The sequence below is a fragment of the Podarcis pityusensis genome (assembly GCF_964106645.2).
Source record: "Podarcis pityusensis genome assembly, chromosome: 12".
NCBI classification, from domain to species: domain Eukaryota; kingdom Metazoa; phylum Chordata; class Lepidosauria; order Squamata; family Lacertidae; genus Podarcis; species Podarcis pityusensis.
This window is the reverse complement of record NC_138037.1, coordinates 2532045-2546521: the sequence shown is the minus strand read 5'-3', so window position 1 is coordinate 2546521 and position 14477 is coordinate 2532045. Positions and strand designations below refer to the sequence as shown.

Sequence of the window (14477 nt, the reverse complement as noted above, 5' to 3'; positions counted from 1 at the left end):
CAAGGGTGTCCCTTGCAACTCTGCAATTCTATGATTCTTCAAAGGTTGCCTGTCACGTATGATCTGGTTGAGATTCCTGCATTGCAGGGGGTTGAAGTAGACGACCCTCGGGGTCCCTTCCAGCTCTACCATTCTGTGAACTCTGCACATCCTCAGAGGCGCGCAGGAGAGGCTCTCGCGCGCACGCGCTTGGCAAGCGGAACAGCTTTCCCACGGAGCGCTGCTAGGCGCGCATTCTTTGGAGGGGTCCCTAGCCAAAAACCTCCTAGGGGCAGGATCCGCTCCTATCCTCCGCGGGTGCAAGCGAAGCTCCCTTTGCGCTTGCTCGCTTTCTGCGGCGATGCTCTCCCAGGCCCGCAGGCGGCGGTGCAGCTCCGGAGTGGCGCCGGTTCCCCTCCCTAGTCTGTACCCCGCCTCCCCGCTTTGCAAAGCTGCTCCCGACATGCTCTGAGCTGCGGATCCCAGCGCCGGCCCTCCGCCCCAGCTCCGGACGGATCCCTCGCCGGGACCCTCGGAGGCGCCATGGCCGAGTGGGCGCCCGCGCAGGTAAGCAGCGCGCGCTCCCCAAGCCCGTGCGCCCTTGCATCTCTCCGGCTCCTCCTCGCGTCCGCTGGGCTTCCTGGATCCTGCTCTTTCTGCAGGGGAAGAGGATGCACTTTGCGCCCGGCTGATCCGGACGAGCTTTCCCCTCCCTCCGGGGTACTTACCCCGCATTTACCCCGCTCCGCTCCCCTCCTTCCCGGTGCAAAAGGGAAAGGGAACGGCGGCGTCGGTTGTTAAGCAGGCGGGATGGCGGAATTCTGCGGGTGGAGATGCGCGCTTGCAGCCCGTGCTGTGTGAACGGGGTGCTTAAATTCGGAATCAGGCTCTTCCTTTAATGGGACTCTGCCTCTGCCCTCCCCGTGCCTGGTTGTGGTTTGCGCCTTTGGTGCAAAGGGACCAAGTGGGGAGCAGAGATCTCTTAAGGGGCAAGGAGAGGGCAGAAAATTATTATTATTGCTATTATTATTATTATTATTATTATTATTAGTTTATTCTAAGGGGAAAAGGTGTTGGTACTCATCATGAAGTTGTCACAGTAAGTGCCACACTTTTAATATATTTTTTTTTGGGGGGGGTACCAATACTACGTATCCTTGAGTACCCCCAGAAAACCCCCACTGACTATTATTGTTTTTATTATTGTTAGTTCAAGAGCGCTGTGGTCTAAACCACTGAGCCTAGGGCTTGCCCAGCAGAAGGTCGGCAGTTTGAATCTCCCGTACCTCGGTCCCTGCTCCTGCCAACCTAGCAGTTTGAAAGCAGATCAAAGTGCAAGTAGATCAATAGGTACCACTCCGGCGGGAAGGTAAACGGCGTTTCTGTGCGCTGCTCTGGTTCGCCAGAAGCGGCTTAGTCCTGCTGGCCACATGACCCGGAAGCTGTATGCCGGCTCCCTCTGCCAATAAAGCGAGATGAGCGCTGCAACCCCAGAGTCGGCCACGACTGGACCTAATGGTCAGGGGTCCCTTTACCTTTACAAGAGGATAAGAAGAGCCTGGCTGGATGAGGCCAGTGGCCCATCTAGCCTTGCATCCTGTTCTCGCAATGGCTGAACAGTGTTAGAGCATCTCCATCTTGGCCAGAAGCCACCCATCGCCTCCTTTCCATGAATTTGCCCAACCTTTTTTTAAGGCCGTCTTGCTTGGTGGCCATCGCTGCCTCTTGTGGAAGGGAGTTCCATAGTTTGGGCTGCATCAAGGACGACTTTATATGTCCCAAATCTCCCTACTTTGGGTGCCCCTGAGTTCTGGTGTAACGAGAGAGAGAGAGAGAGAGAGAGGGACAAAAGCTTTTCTCCATTCCACTTTCTCCATTCCATCCGCAATTTTATTATATTTTTAAAAATTGCTTTTCTTGACTGATTTTTCGATTACAAAAGTACATCATAGTGTTTCTGCTTTCAGTTCACAGAGTCCTTTTTACAGGTCGGCTGCAGTCAATTGGAGACACTGCTGTTATAGGTAGTGTGAGTTTGGGGGATGCCAGGCATAATTCTATAAACTTCTATCCTTTCGCCTCTTTCTTGCCTTTTCTCTAAAGTAAAACGCCCCCAAATGCTGCAGCCTTTCTTTACTGGGGAGTCGCTCCACCCCCTTGATCATTTATCTGGCCCTTTCCTGAACCTTTTCCCAACTCTGCAAAATCCTAGAATCATAGAGTTGGAAGAGACCACAAGGGCCATCGAGTCCAATCCTTTGTGAGGCGAGGTAATCGGAACTGTGCAAATTGCTCCAAATGCGGCCGCACCATAGATTTGTATAATGGCAGCCTGTGCTGTGTGAACGGGGTGTTTAAATCTGGAGTAGGGTCTTCCTTTAATGGGCTGCTTCCTCTCCCCTCTCCGTGCTGGATGGAGGCATTTGCTGCTTTCGGAAACGGATAAGTCGTGGGATCTTTTATTACTATTAAAACATTCCTGCATCTCAGGGCATTGTACTATCTCTACCTCTCTTTCAAATCAGAACCAGTGAAGGCAGTGAAGGTCCTGTGTGAGTGTCTGGAGGCGGTTGGAGGATGGATGGTGGCTAACAGATTGAGGTTTAATCCTGGCAAGACAGAAGTACTGTTTTTGGGGGACAGGAGGCGGGCGGGTGTGGAGGACTCCCTGGTCCTGAATGGGGCAACTGTGCCCCTGAAGGACCAGGTGTGCAGCCTGGGAGTCATTTTGGACTCACAGCTGTCCATGAAGGCGCAGGTCAGTTCTGTGTCCAGGGCAGCTGTCTCCCAGCTCCATCTGGTACGCAAGATGAGACTCTCCCTGCCTGCAGACTGTTTCTCCAGAGTGGTGCATGCTCTAGTTATCTCCCGCTTGGACTACTGCCATGTGCTCTATGTGGGGCTACCTTTGAAGGTGACCTGGAAACTGCAACTAATCCAGAATGCGGCAGCCAGACTGGAGGCGGCTGCCGAGACCATATAACACCAGTCCTGAAAGACCTACATTGGCTCCCAGTACGTTTCCGAGCACAATTCAAAGTGTTGGAGCTCACCTTTCAAGCCCTAAACGGCCTCGGTCCAGTATACCTGAAGGAGCGTCTCCACTCCCATTGTTCTGCCCGGACGCTGAGGTCCAGCTCCGAGGGCCTTCTGGCAGTTCCATCCCTGCGAGAAGCCAAGTTACAGGGAACCAGGCAGAGGGCCTTCTCGGTAGTGGCATCCACCCTGTGGAACACCCTCCCACCAGATGTCAAAGAGAAGAACAACTACCAGACTTTTAGAAGACATCTGAAAGCAGCCCTGTTTAGGGAAGCTTTTAATGTTTGATGCATTACTGTATTTTAATATTTTGTTCGAAGCCGCCCACAGTGGCTGGGGAAACCCAGCCAAATGGGCGGGATATAAATAATAAATTATTATTATTATTATTATTATTATTATTATTATTATTATCACGACCCCTTCCCAACCACAGTGATTCCATTATAACAGGCATGTCTGACAGGTAGATTGTGACCTACCAGTAGATCGCTGGATGTCTGTGACAGATCCCTGGCAGATCACTGGTTCCCTCCAAAGAAGATGAACCCCCAAGAAACAGGCCTTCCTCCTTCCTAAATATAATTCCCTGCACTATAATATTTATATCCTACTTTTTCTCCAAGGAACTCAAGGTGGTGCTTGAGAGACGCGTTGCAAGCCAGTCTTCCCCAACCTGGTGCCCTCCACATTTTTGGAGTGTTTTCAGAAACGGCCAAAACAAAGAGCTTAGTTCCTTTTGTGAAAAAAACCAACAACTTGTGTCCTTGCCAACAGGCTCCGGAATGGGAGGCTGAATCTCGGGGCGCGCCGTCTTCCCTGCAGTCCCCTGCCATCCTCGAGTGTCCGGCGGGGCAGGTGACGGAGGCGTCTGTCTGGACTCTGGTGGCCGCTGTCCAGGCGATGGAGAGCAAAGTGGACGCTTTGACATCTCGGCTGCTGAGCCTGGAGGGCAGGACAGGGACGGCGGAGAAGAAGATCTTTGAGTGCGAGAAGACGGAGCTGGAAATCGGGAACCAGCTGGAGGGCAAGTGGACGGTGCTGGGGACCCTGATCCAGGAGTACGGCTTGCTCCGGAGGAGGCTGGAGAACCTGGAGAACCTGCTCAAGAACCGGAACTTCTGGATCCTGAGGCTCCCACCCGGTGTCAACGGGGAGGCCCCCAAGGTAGGTCGACCCTGCCTGACGATAACAGGAGCAAGATTGCGCTGGGGGACTTTTGGTGGATGGGTTGATGGGACCAGTTCAGTGTAGGGAAAGCTGGAGCAGGGAGGAGACGCGAGCTCCCCTGGCTCTCTGGCCTTGGGTTAGTTGCTGGCAGGAGCCGGCCAGCAGTAAATCACACTGTGCAAGTTAGAGTTAACTCTTTATTAGCAAAAGCAGGATTTTTTTTTTAAAAAAAATTATTATGTTTCCCACAATTATAACAAATACCACATAACAAAACAACAAACAAAAAGGAAAAACAAAAGCAGAAAAGTACACCTAAGAAGACAATACATCAAAGAGAAAAACAATACCAAAAACACCATCCTACCCACCGCAATACAAAGAAAAAATAAAAACGAACTTAATCCTTTGAAAACCCAACCTTAGTTACATGTTGGTTGACTTCCTCTATTCCCTCCCTTCTGAATTTCCTTGTATCTGCATGTAACAGCTTTCCAGTATCATTCTTAAGCAAAAGTATTTCCGACTGTTATCTATCTTACTCACTTTTCTTACCAATCTACATCACATTTATATAATTACATCCTAATTTAGTCCTAGGCCTATTTGGTACTTTCAAGTGACTTCTAATTATTTATATTACAATATTTATTCAGATAGTCCTTAAATTTCTTCCAATCTTCTTGGTATTCCTCTTCTTTCGCAGATTCTTCCAGTCAGGTCAGCTAGCTCCAAAAAGTCCATCATCTTCATCTGCCAAGCTTCCACTGTTGGTACTTCTTGAGTTTTCCAATTCTTAGCTAGTAAAATTCGAGCAAAAGCAGGATCTGCACAGGAGTGTCAGGCCTAATCAGCATAGCAACTCAGCTCCGGCAGGTCTTGCTTCCATAAAGCAATTGCGGAGACTGAAGGTCTCCCCACAGCTGCCTAAGTCTCCTCCTCTCCAGGGTTTTCCCCAAGCAATCTGAGACTGTGCCTGCATGCAGTCAACCTCTCCTCCTCCCTTTTCATGCCTCTCTTGGTTCTGGGAGACACCTATGACTCTTCACCAGCCTGACTTATCTCTGCCTCTTGGCCTCCCTCTCCTGCTTCAGCTTCTGATTCCGGACTTCTTTCTGCCACAGACTCTCCCAGCTCACTAAAACCTGTTACCTCTTCTGCTTCCGACAACTCCTCCTCCCAGTCTTTTCCCTCTTCTCCCCCTGACCACTCCTTGTCATTCCACCAGCTTGACCACCTGGCAGGTGAGACCAGAGTTTGGCCACCGCTGACAGCATTGCGGTTGTGGGTTGGACATCCTGAATGTCAGAAGATAGAATTGTAGAGTTGGAAGGGACCCTGAGGGTCATCTAGTCCAACCCGCTGCAATGCAGGAATATGCAACCGTCCCATGCAGGCATTGAACCTGCAACCTCAGCGTTATCAGCACTGTGGTCTGACCAGCTTCTTTGCACGGCGCATCGTTAATCTTTGGAACTCGTTCCTGCAGGAGGCAGTTGTTGTCGTCGTTAATGTCATTTCTATACCACTTTGTATTTTTAAGAAGAAAACCTCAAAGCAGTTTACAACCTTCGTTAAAGCAAGGAGTGAAGAGTTAGGGGTACAGATAACAAATTATATATGGGAGCCAAGTATAAAATCAACAGAAATAGCCTCTATGGATCTAAGACTAAGACTTATTCAACAGAAAATAATATGCAGAGTCTACTGGACTCCAGCAAAACTATACCAGAAGAAAATAACAAGTGCAGACAACTGCTGGAGTAAAAATGTGAACTTAGTACATAGGATGATTAACTGCCCGGTGATAAGATCATTTTGGAGTGAGGTGAGGATATTTATAGTAAGAGTAATAAAAAGAAATTGTTATTTAGGGGAATTTAATTTAATTCTAAATTATATTCCGGAAACGTGGGAGAGTTTCAAGGGGTCAAAAAAAATGGATGTACTGTGCTACATTAGAAGCAAAAAAATTTGTTTTGATGAATTGGAAGAGCCACAAAAAGATTCCATTGAGCACATGGAATGATAATATGGACAGACTAGCTACATACGAACAAATTGCATGTCAACGCAAATTAAGAATGGATAAATACGAAGAAATCTGGAATGAATATTTAAGCGATAAGGCGGACAGTGGTGGGAAGTGGGGGGAGGAGAGAGAGGTGAGAAAATATTATTAAAAGGGTGCAGTCATAGGTATATCAGTGTATTTAAATCTGAATTGTAAAATTGTGTTATTATTGTTATTATGGTTTTTGCTGTAGTGTCTTTTGCGGTTGTTGTTTGTATCAAAAAAATGAGTAAATAAATTCAAACAAACAAACATACAAAACCTTCATTAAAGCATCAAATAAAACAATCCAGAAGAGAACATTGCGGAAGAAAGTCAAATATAAAGCACGCATCCCAAAGCAGCACAATTAACAGGAAATTCTGTCTCTCAGTTAACAGAGAATGAACAGGGATTCTGTAGCCGTGATTCCTGCATTGCGGGGGGTTGAGCTAGATGACCTTTAGGGGTCCCTTCCCGCACTATCCTCCTAGGATCATTCGTTTCCCAGGGTGCTCTGGGGCATCAACTTTTGTGGCTGACACCTTGCAGGTGACCTTTGATGGCAGCGCCGCCTTTTCCCAGGAGGAGCGGGAGAAGATGGAGGACTGGCAGAAGGAACTCTACAAGAAGGTCCTGAAGGGGAACTGCGAATACTTGATCTCTCTCGGTAAGAGCCGGCGGGAGAAAGGAGGCTTCTGGGCCCTGTGTTCACCCTGGCCTGCCTCCGAATTCTCCATCACTTTGTTGTTTTTTCAATTTTTTTTATTGATTTTCCAAATTTATAACAAACATATAAAAGAAAACATCAAAAAGAAACACAAACAAACAAGCAAACATAAATCCAAACTGTAATAATTCCATTTTTGTTAGCATTGTTGGGTGACTGCCTCGAATCCCCCTGGCTGAATTTCCATATATATAATTGTAGCAGTTTTCCAAAACGAATTTCTCCTAAAAATTACTTAGTCAATTAACCTCTTTCTTTCTTTTCATTTTAACTTTAAACATATTGTTCTATAGAATCACATACCGTATTTTTCGCCCTATAGGACGCACTTTTTCCCCTCCAGAAATGAAGGGGAAATGTGTGTGCGTCCTATGGGGCGAATGCAGGCTTTCGCTGAAGCCTGGAGAGTGAGGGGGGTCGGTGTGCACCGACCCCTCTCGCTTTCCAGGCTTCAGGAAGCTATCCGCCAGCCGTGGGAGACCCAGCCCTCCCACGGCTAGCGGAGACCTTGCCGGCACCCAGAAGCTTGGGGCGCGCTGAGCTCCGCACGCCCCAAGCTTCGGGATTAGCGCAGCGCACCTGGGGGGGAAATAAAAATTTTTTCCTTTATTTCCCCCCCAAAAAACTAGGTGCGTCCTATGGGCCGGTGCGTCCTATGGGGCGAAAAATACGGTATTTAAATCCTAGGCCAATCTGATACTTGGAAGTAATTGAATTCTCCTTCACTTTGGGGCTGTCCTCAGTCTCACCTCTTCTGTGCCACAAAATACCCGTTTTCCGCATTGGTAAGAACTCGATTGCTCAGTGTGGCAGCCCCTACACTTCGGAACTCCCTGCCAATTGATACCAGGCCAGCGCCTTCGCTGTAGTCTTTTTCAGCATCTGCTAAAAACACAACAGTCATACCTCTTGTTACATTTGCTTCAGGTTGAGCGTTTTCAGGTTGTGTCCTGCGGCGACCCGGAAGTAGCAGAACCTGTTACTTCCGGGCTTCGCCACTCGCGCATGCGCAGTTGCACAAAATGACGTCATGCACAGAAACAGCGAATCACGACCCACGCAGACGCGGGTTGCGTTCTCCTCAGGTTGCGAACGGGCCTCCGGAACGGATCCCGTTCGCAACCAGAGATACCACTGTATTGCTTAGACATAAGCAATGCTTAGAAAGTTAAGGTCATTCCAATGCTGTTTCAGTCCTTTAAAGTGCTGTTTCTTGATTTTTATGGTTTTATTTTTTTGCAGACCGCCTTGAGGGATGGGGTTTTTTGCTTTTGCAATCAGGCCTGTATAAATTTTACGAAACAAATGAGTAAATATCCTTCTATTCCCCTAAAAACAGCCCTTCCACCCCACTCTCTAAACTAAGGATGTCCTGTATTTAGCTAAATATGTTAAGATAACTTAAATAGAATTACTTGCAAGTATCAGATTGGCCTAGGATTTAAATATGTGATGTCGTAGAATAATATGTTTAAAGTTAAAATGAAAAGAAAGAAAGAGGTTAATGGACTAAGTAAATTTTAGGTGAAATTAGTTTTGGAAAACTGCTACAATAATATATATGGAAACTCAGCCAGGGGGATTTGAGGAAGTCACTCAAGAATGTTAACAAAAGTGGAACTATTACAGTTAGGATCTGTGTTTGCTTGTTTGTTTGTTTTTTGATGTTTTCTTTTTGTATTTGTCGATGTGTTTGTTATAAATCTGGAAAATTAACTTTTTTTTTTGGAAAAAAACCCAACTAAGGATGTCCTGTCCTTTTCTCTTTTCTCATCGCAACCCCAACAGATTATGCAATCTCCAAACCAGATATTTTGTCCCGGATTGAACGAGGGGAGGACCTGGGTTCTGGTGAACAGCAGGACGCAGACTCCAGGGAGAACCTTGGGGATGCCAGCGTGGCTGAGAACCCCTTGCAGAAGCAGCGGAACCATCAGAGAAGCGCGGCTCCATCCTTTGTCCCAGGTGACTGTTCCAAGCCACTCCTTGGTGCTTGGGGGCTGGGGTGGAAATCTTTGGGTCCCTTTCACCTCTACGGTTCTGTGATCTTTTGGACTAGGTCCTTTTGGACCAGGCCTCTCCTGGTCTGCCCCGCGGAGGACCTTAAGGTCCACAAATGACAACACTTTGGAGGTCCCAGGTCACAAGGTGGTTAGATTGGTCTCAACTAGGACCAGGGCCTTTTCAGTGCTGGCCCCGACTTGGTGGAACGCTCTGTCACAAGAGACTAGAGCCCTGCGGGACTTGACATCTTTCCGCAGGGCCTGCAAGACAGAGCTGTTCCGCCTGGCCTTTGGTTTGGACTCAGTCTGACCCTTATGTTTCCCTCCCCTTATGGTCTTGATCTATGGGCTACTTTTAAAATGAGGCTGCATTTTAAATTGCATTTTAACCTGTATTTTAAATTGCTTTTTTTTCTTTTCCTATTTTTTTTTTTTACTGTAATTTTACTGGTGTTAGCCGCCCTGAGCCTGGCTCTGGCCGGGGAGGGCGGGGTATAAATAAAATTTATTATTATTATTATTATTAGTGAGCTCCATGGCCCAGTAAGGATTCGAACCCAGGTCTCTCCCAGGTCCCAGTCCGACACTCTAACCACTGCAACACACTTCCAATGAATGCAATTCTTGGGGGGGGGGGATGATTATTGGTTTGTATGAAGGGTTTTTTTGTTCTTGTTTTTATTATGTATGTTTTATTAAGTTTCTACCCAAATGCAATTTTGGTTTTAAACGCAGCATAAGGAGTCTCTATAGGAGTATATTGTATTTTAAAATGGGGTTTCAGAGTTTTTACGGGTTTTTCGAATGTCTTATGTAGATTTTTCAGTGTCATTGTTCTGTATGGGACAATAACAATAAAGATATTGTATCGTATGTATTTTCAGTTTTCACCTTGTATTTTTTTCTCGTGAACCGCCCTGAGGTCTACAGATGAAGGGCCCTATAGAAATTTGATAAGTAATAATGATGACAATTCACAGATCTTAAGAAAGGAAGAAATCCCATCTTCTTCTCCCATCTCCTCTGCAGGCTCACCTGAGTCCATCTCGGAGGCTGCCTCCTCCTCGCAGGTAAAACAAGAGCAGGAGCCCTTGGCTAAGGAGGAAGAGGAGGAGAGTCCGGGAAGCAAAATAGCCCCAGGTGAGTGATCAATGGCCCTTTTTTAAAATCTGAAAGCCAGAAATGGGTAGCTGTTAGGCCTTTTATTCTGGAGACCAATGGGTCTGGAATTAACATCCCAGCGGGATCTTTCTCCATGAAAAAGGCTCTTAGATGCTTCCAGAGGATATATTGGGGAACCTTGAAGGGGGGGGGGGTGTTTGGGGGGAAGAATGCTGTCTTGTGTCTCCTTTGTGGTGGAAATGCCTAATCTCTCCAGTGGAGTAAAGTCAGAGATCCTTCTGCCCTCACAAGAGGCCTTAATCCCTTGCATTCATAGGTGGCAAATACCGATTTCCTCTTCTTCCAAACCTTTAACTCCCCTGCCGGTTTTTTTTTGTTTTTTTTTTGCAAGCCAGTTTTGCAGTGAAGTAAAGCTCCAGGGATCAGGCCAAGCTGCCATCTCCGGAGCAAAATGTTGCTTTGTTTGCCTAAAGTCATAGAATAATAGAATAATAATAATAATAATAATAATAATAATAATAATAATTTTTATTATTTATACCCCACCCTTCCCGGTTCAAAAACCAGGCTCAGGGCGGCTAACAACAAATTTAAAACACTTAATTGTAAAAGCAGCATAAAATACAGTATAAAAACATGAACAACAATAAAATTCGAAAATCAATTTAGAGGAAATAAGCATTAGACAATCCCCAGGGCTAGCTGGCTGAATTAGTCCTATTTGGGCCAGCGAGGAGGCCAGGGGAGAATTAGCTGTGGGGTCTCAGAACGGGTAATCTTCATAAAAGGGGAGGGTGAGGGAAAAGAAGGTTGGATTCAAATTAAAGGCCAGGTGGAATAGCTGTGTGTTTGCCACCCTCTGGAGCTCTTGTGGAGGAGGACACATGAAGAAGGGTCTCAGATGGTGACCACAGGCTCACCTGTGGATTTAGACGCAGATTGTGCATGGATAAATATAACAATACTTGGAATGCATTTTTGTAAAATTATAATGGCTTGGTAATATAGTGGTACCTCGGGTTACATACTTAATTCATTCCGGAGGTCTGTTCTTAACCTGAAACTGTTCTTTACCTGAAGCACCACTTTAGCTAATGGGGCCTCCTGCTGCTGCCGCGCTGCCGGAGCACGATTTCTGTTCTCATCCTGAAGCAAAGTTCTTAACCCGAGGTACTATTTCTGGGTTAGGGGAGTCTGTAACCTGAAGTGTCTGTAACCCGAGGTACCACTGTAATTGTATATTCATTGCAACAATTAGCAGTGTTTATTGAACTATTTACAATCTCAAGCACTTTTCCCTACCCCACTCACTTCTTTCTCTTTATTTGTTCACAAATAAAAAATGAAATAAATTGTTGATGCAGTGGACAGCTGGCTGATGCACCAAAAATGTGGGACCCCTGAGGAGCTGGAGCCCCACTGGACTCTGGCAGAGAGATCGGAAGAGAATGTCTACCAGGATGTGAACGGCAGCTACGGTCTTGGTCAAGCGTTACCCCAGGGCTTTGCCGAGCAAGTCTTCCCTGGGGTGGCAGAGAGGGATCCTGTCCCCCCGAACGGACCTCACCTCCAACGGGGTTCCCCTGAGTGCCCCTACATCTGCGCCGACTGCGGGCACGCCTTCGCCCGCAAGGAGAATTTCACCCGGCACCGCCGCTCCCACCTGGGCGAGAGGCCTTTCTCCTGCCGTGAGTGCGGGAAGGCCTTCGTTCACCAGTCGACGCTGACCACGCACTACCGCACCCACACGGGGGAGAAGCCCTACGGCTGCGCCGAGTGCGAGAAGCGCTTTGGCCGCCTCTCGACCCTGGTGGAGCACCAGCGGACGCACACCGGGGAAAAGCCCTACGCTTGCGGCGAGTGCGAGAAGCGCTTCAGCCGCCTCTCGACCCTGGTGGAGCACCGGCGTACGCACACCGGGGAGAAGCCCTACCAGTGCGCCCAGTGCCACAAGCGCTTCACCCGTATGACCAACCTGACGGTGCACCAAAACACCCACGGCGGGGAGAGGGCCTATTCCTGCGCGCGCTGCGGGAACAGCTTCCCCCAGAAGGCCGGATTCCTCAAGCACCTGCGTTCCCACGCCCGGGAGAAGCTCCACCAGTGCCAGGACTGCGCCAAGAGCTTCGCCTGCAGCTCCTGGCTGCTCCGGCACCAGGCGGCGCACTCGGGCGAGCGGCCAGAGGGTCGCTCCTGCTGCCATGTCTGCGGCAAGGCCTTCCGCTGCCAGCGAAGCCTGAAACTGCACGAGCGCAGCCACGTCGACGCAGCGGGCGGCCCGTGGGCGACGCAGCCCGACAGCCAGGCTCCTTTCGTGAAAACGGAGGAGGTGGGGTGACGGAAGGGGGCAAGCAGGCTGTATGGCGAGGGTCTCCCCTTCTGGAAACCCCCAGAAAAATTGAAGGCAGGCAGCCTGTCTGGCTCTGGCACACAGCTGACTTATTGGGTTAGCAATAAATCTGATTGTTATTTTTATATATATTCTTTATTGATAATAAAATGTAATATGGAGATTTGGGTTTGTTTCTCTCTTCCCCTGCCTTTTCTCTCTCTTTTCATATATAATAATAATAATAATAATAATAATAATAATAATAATAATAATTTATTATTTATTATTTATACCCTGCCCATCTGGCTGAGTCTCCCCAGCCATTCTGGGTGGCTCCCAATCAAACGTTAAAAACAATACAGCATTAGATATTAAAAACTTCCCTAAACAGGGCTGCCTTCAGATGTCTTTTAAAGATAGGATAACTGCTTATTTCCTTTACATCTGAAGGGAGGGTGTTCCACAGGGTGGGTGCCACCACCGAGAAGGCCCTCTGTCTGGTTCCCTGTAACACCACTTCTCGCAGGGAGGGAACCGCCAGAAGGCCCTCAGAGCTGGACCTCAGTGTCTGGGCAGAACGATGGGGGTGGAGACGCTCCTTCAGGTCTACTGGGCCAAGAATGTTTAGGGCTTTCAAGGTCAGCACCAACACTTTGAATTGTGCTCGGAAACGTACTGGGAGCCAATGTAGGTCTCTCAGGACTGGTGTTATGTGGTCCCGGCTTATTTCCATGGCTTATTTTGCCGTGTGTGCCAATAAATCTGATCACACACAGGCAGCCGTTGGCCGAGGCAGATCTTAGCGGGGTGATTGTAACATCGTGGCATGGAAGAGAGGTCCAGGGGTCATCTTTACCAACAGCACTGGCTCCCGGTGGGGTACAGGGTCAGGTTTAAGGTGCTGGTTTTGACCTTTTAAGCCTTATATGGCCTAGGACCCTCGTACCGACGGGACTGCCTCTCCTGGTCTTCCCTGCGGAGGACCTTAAGGTCCACAAATAACAACACTTTGGTGGTCCCGAGCCTCAAGGAGGTTAGATTGGTCTCAACTAGGGCCAGGGCCTTTTCAGTACTGGCCCCGACATGGTGGAACGCTCTGCCCCAAGAGACTAGGGCCCTGCGGGACTTGACATCTTTCCGCAGGGCCTGCAAGACAGAGCTGTTCTGCCTGGTCTTTGGTTTGGACTCTGTCTGACCCTTATGTTTCCCTCCCCTTACGGTCTTGATTTATCGGCTACTTTAAAATGAGGCTGCATTTTAAATTGCATTTTAACCTGTATTTTAAATTGGGGTTTTTTTCTCCCTCTCTTTTCCCCTATTATGTTTTTACTGTGATTTTATTTTATTGGTGTTAGCTGCCCTGAGCCCGGCTCTGGCCAGGGAGGGTGGGGTATAAAAACAACATTATTATTATTATTATTATTATTATTATTATTATTATTATGGCCAGCCCCTTGTAATGCAGGAGTCACAGCTAAATGATAATATCATTTAAGGGACCCCGAGGGTCATCCAGCCCAACCCCAAATGCGGGAATCATAGAATCATGGAGTTTATTTATTTATTACATTTCTGTGCCACCTTTTCCCCTGCAAGGAGCTCAAAGTGCTTTACATGGGTCTCCTCCTCCCCATTTCATCCTCACGACAAGGTTAGGAAGGGTCCCCAAGGGCCCAATCCCCTGCAATGCGGGAATCTCTTGCCCAATGTAGATCACAGCTAATGTAGATCAACAGACTCCTTGAACTCTGTTCTGCAATGCAGTACTGAATAATGTCTGACCAACTAGGAATTTTAGTGTGAAGGCACCATACTTGAAGCCCTAAGGGGAAATTTCTAGCAGGGGAGGAACCAAACCCCCAGGAGAGAGGACTACTGAATCTTACAAATATGCTCTCTCGGCAGCCAGACTTTTAGACAACAACAGCAACAGTGGTTTGGGATTCATTTTCAGGAAGTGATTGTTAGCGCTTGAGAGCCAGAAAACTGAGGGGGCACAAATCTATGGTGTAACTCAGTTTGGAGTACTGCGTACAGTTCTGGATATTT

General features: G+C 47.9%; 1 protein-coding gene across 1 annotated transcript; it reads left to right on the top strand.

Moving 5' to 3' along the window:
* LOC308459064 (zinc finger protein 783-like) lies at positions 1 to 12607 on the top strand. The gene is made up of 6 exons (XM_080974131.1): positions 1 to 546; positions 3796 to 4185; positions 6794 to 6911; positions 8760 to 8936; positions 10004 to 10114; positions 11461 to 12607. Exons 1-6 carry the CDS (start codon positions 523 to 525, stop codon positions 12432 to 12434), a joined length of 1794 nt encoding a protein of 597 aa, XP_080830257.1. The 5' UTR covers positions 1 to 522; the 3' UTR covers positions 12435 to 12607.
* Positions 12608 to 14477: the final 1870 nt, after the last annotated feature.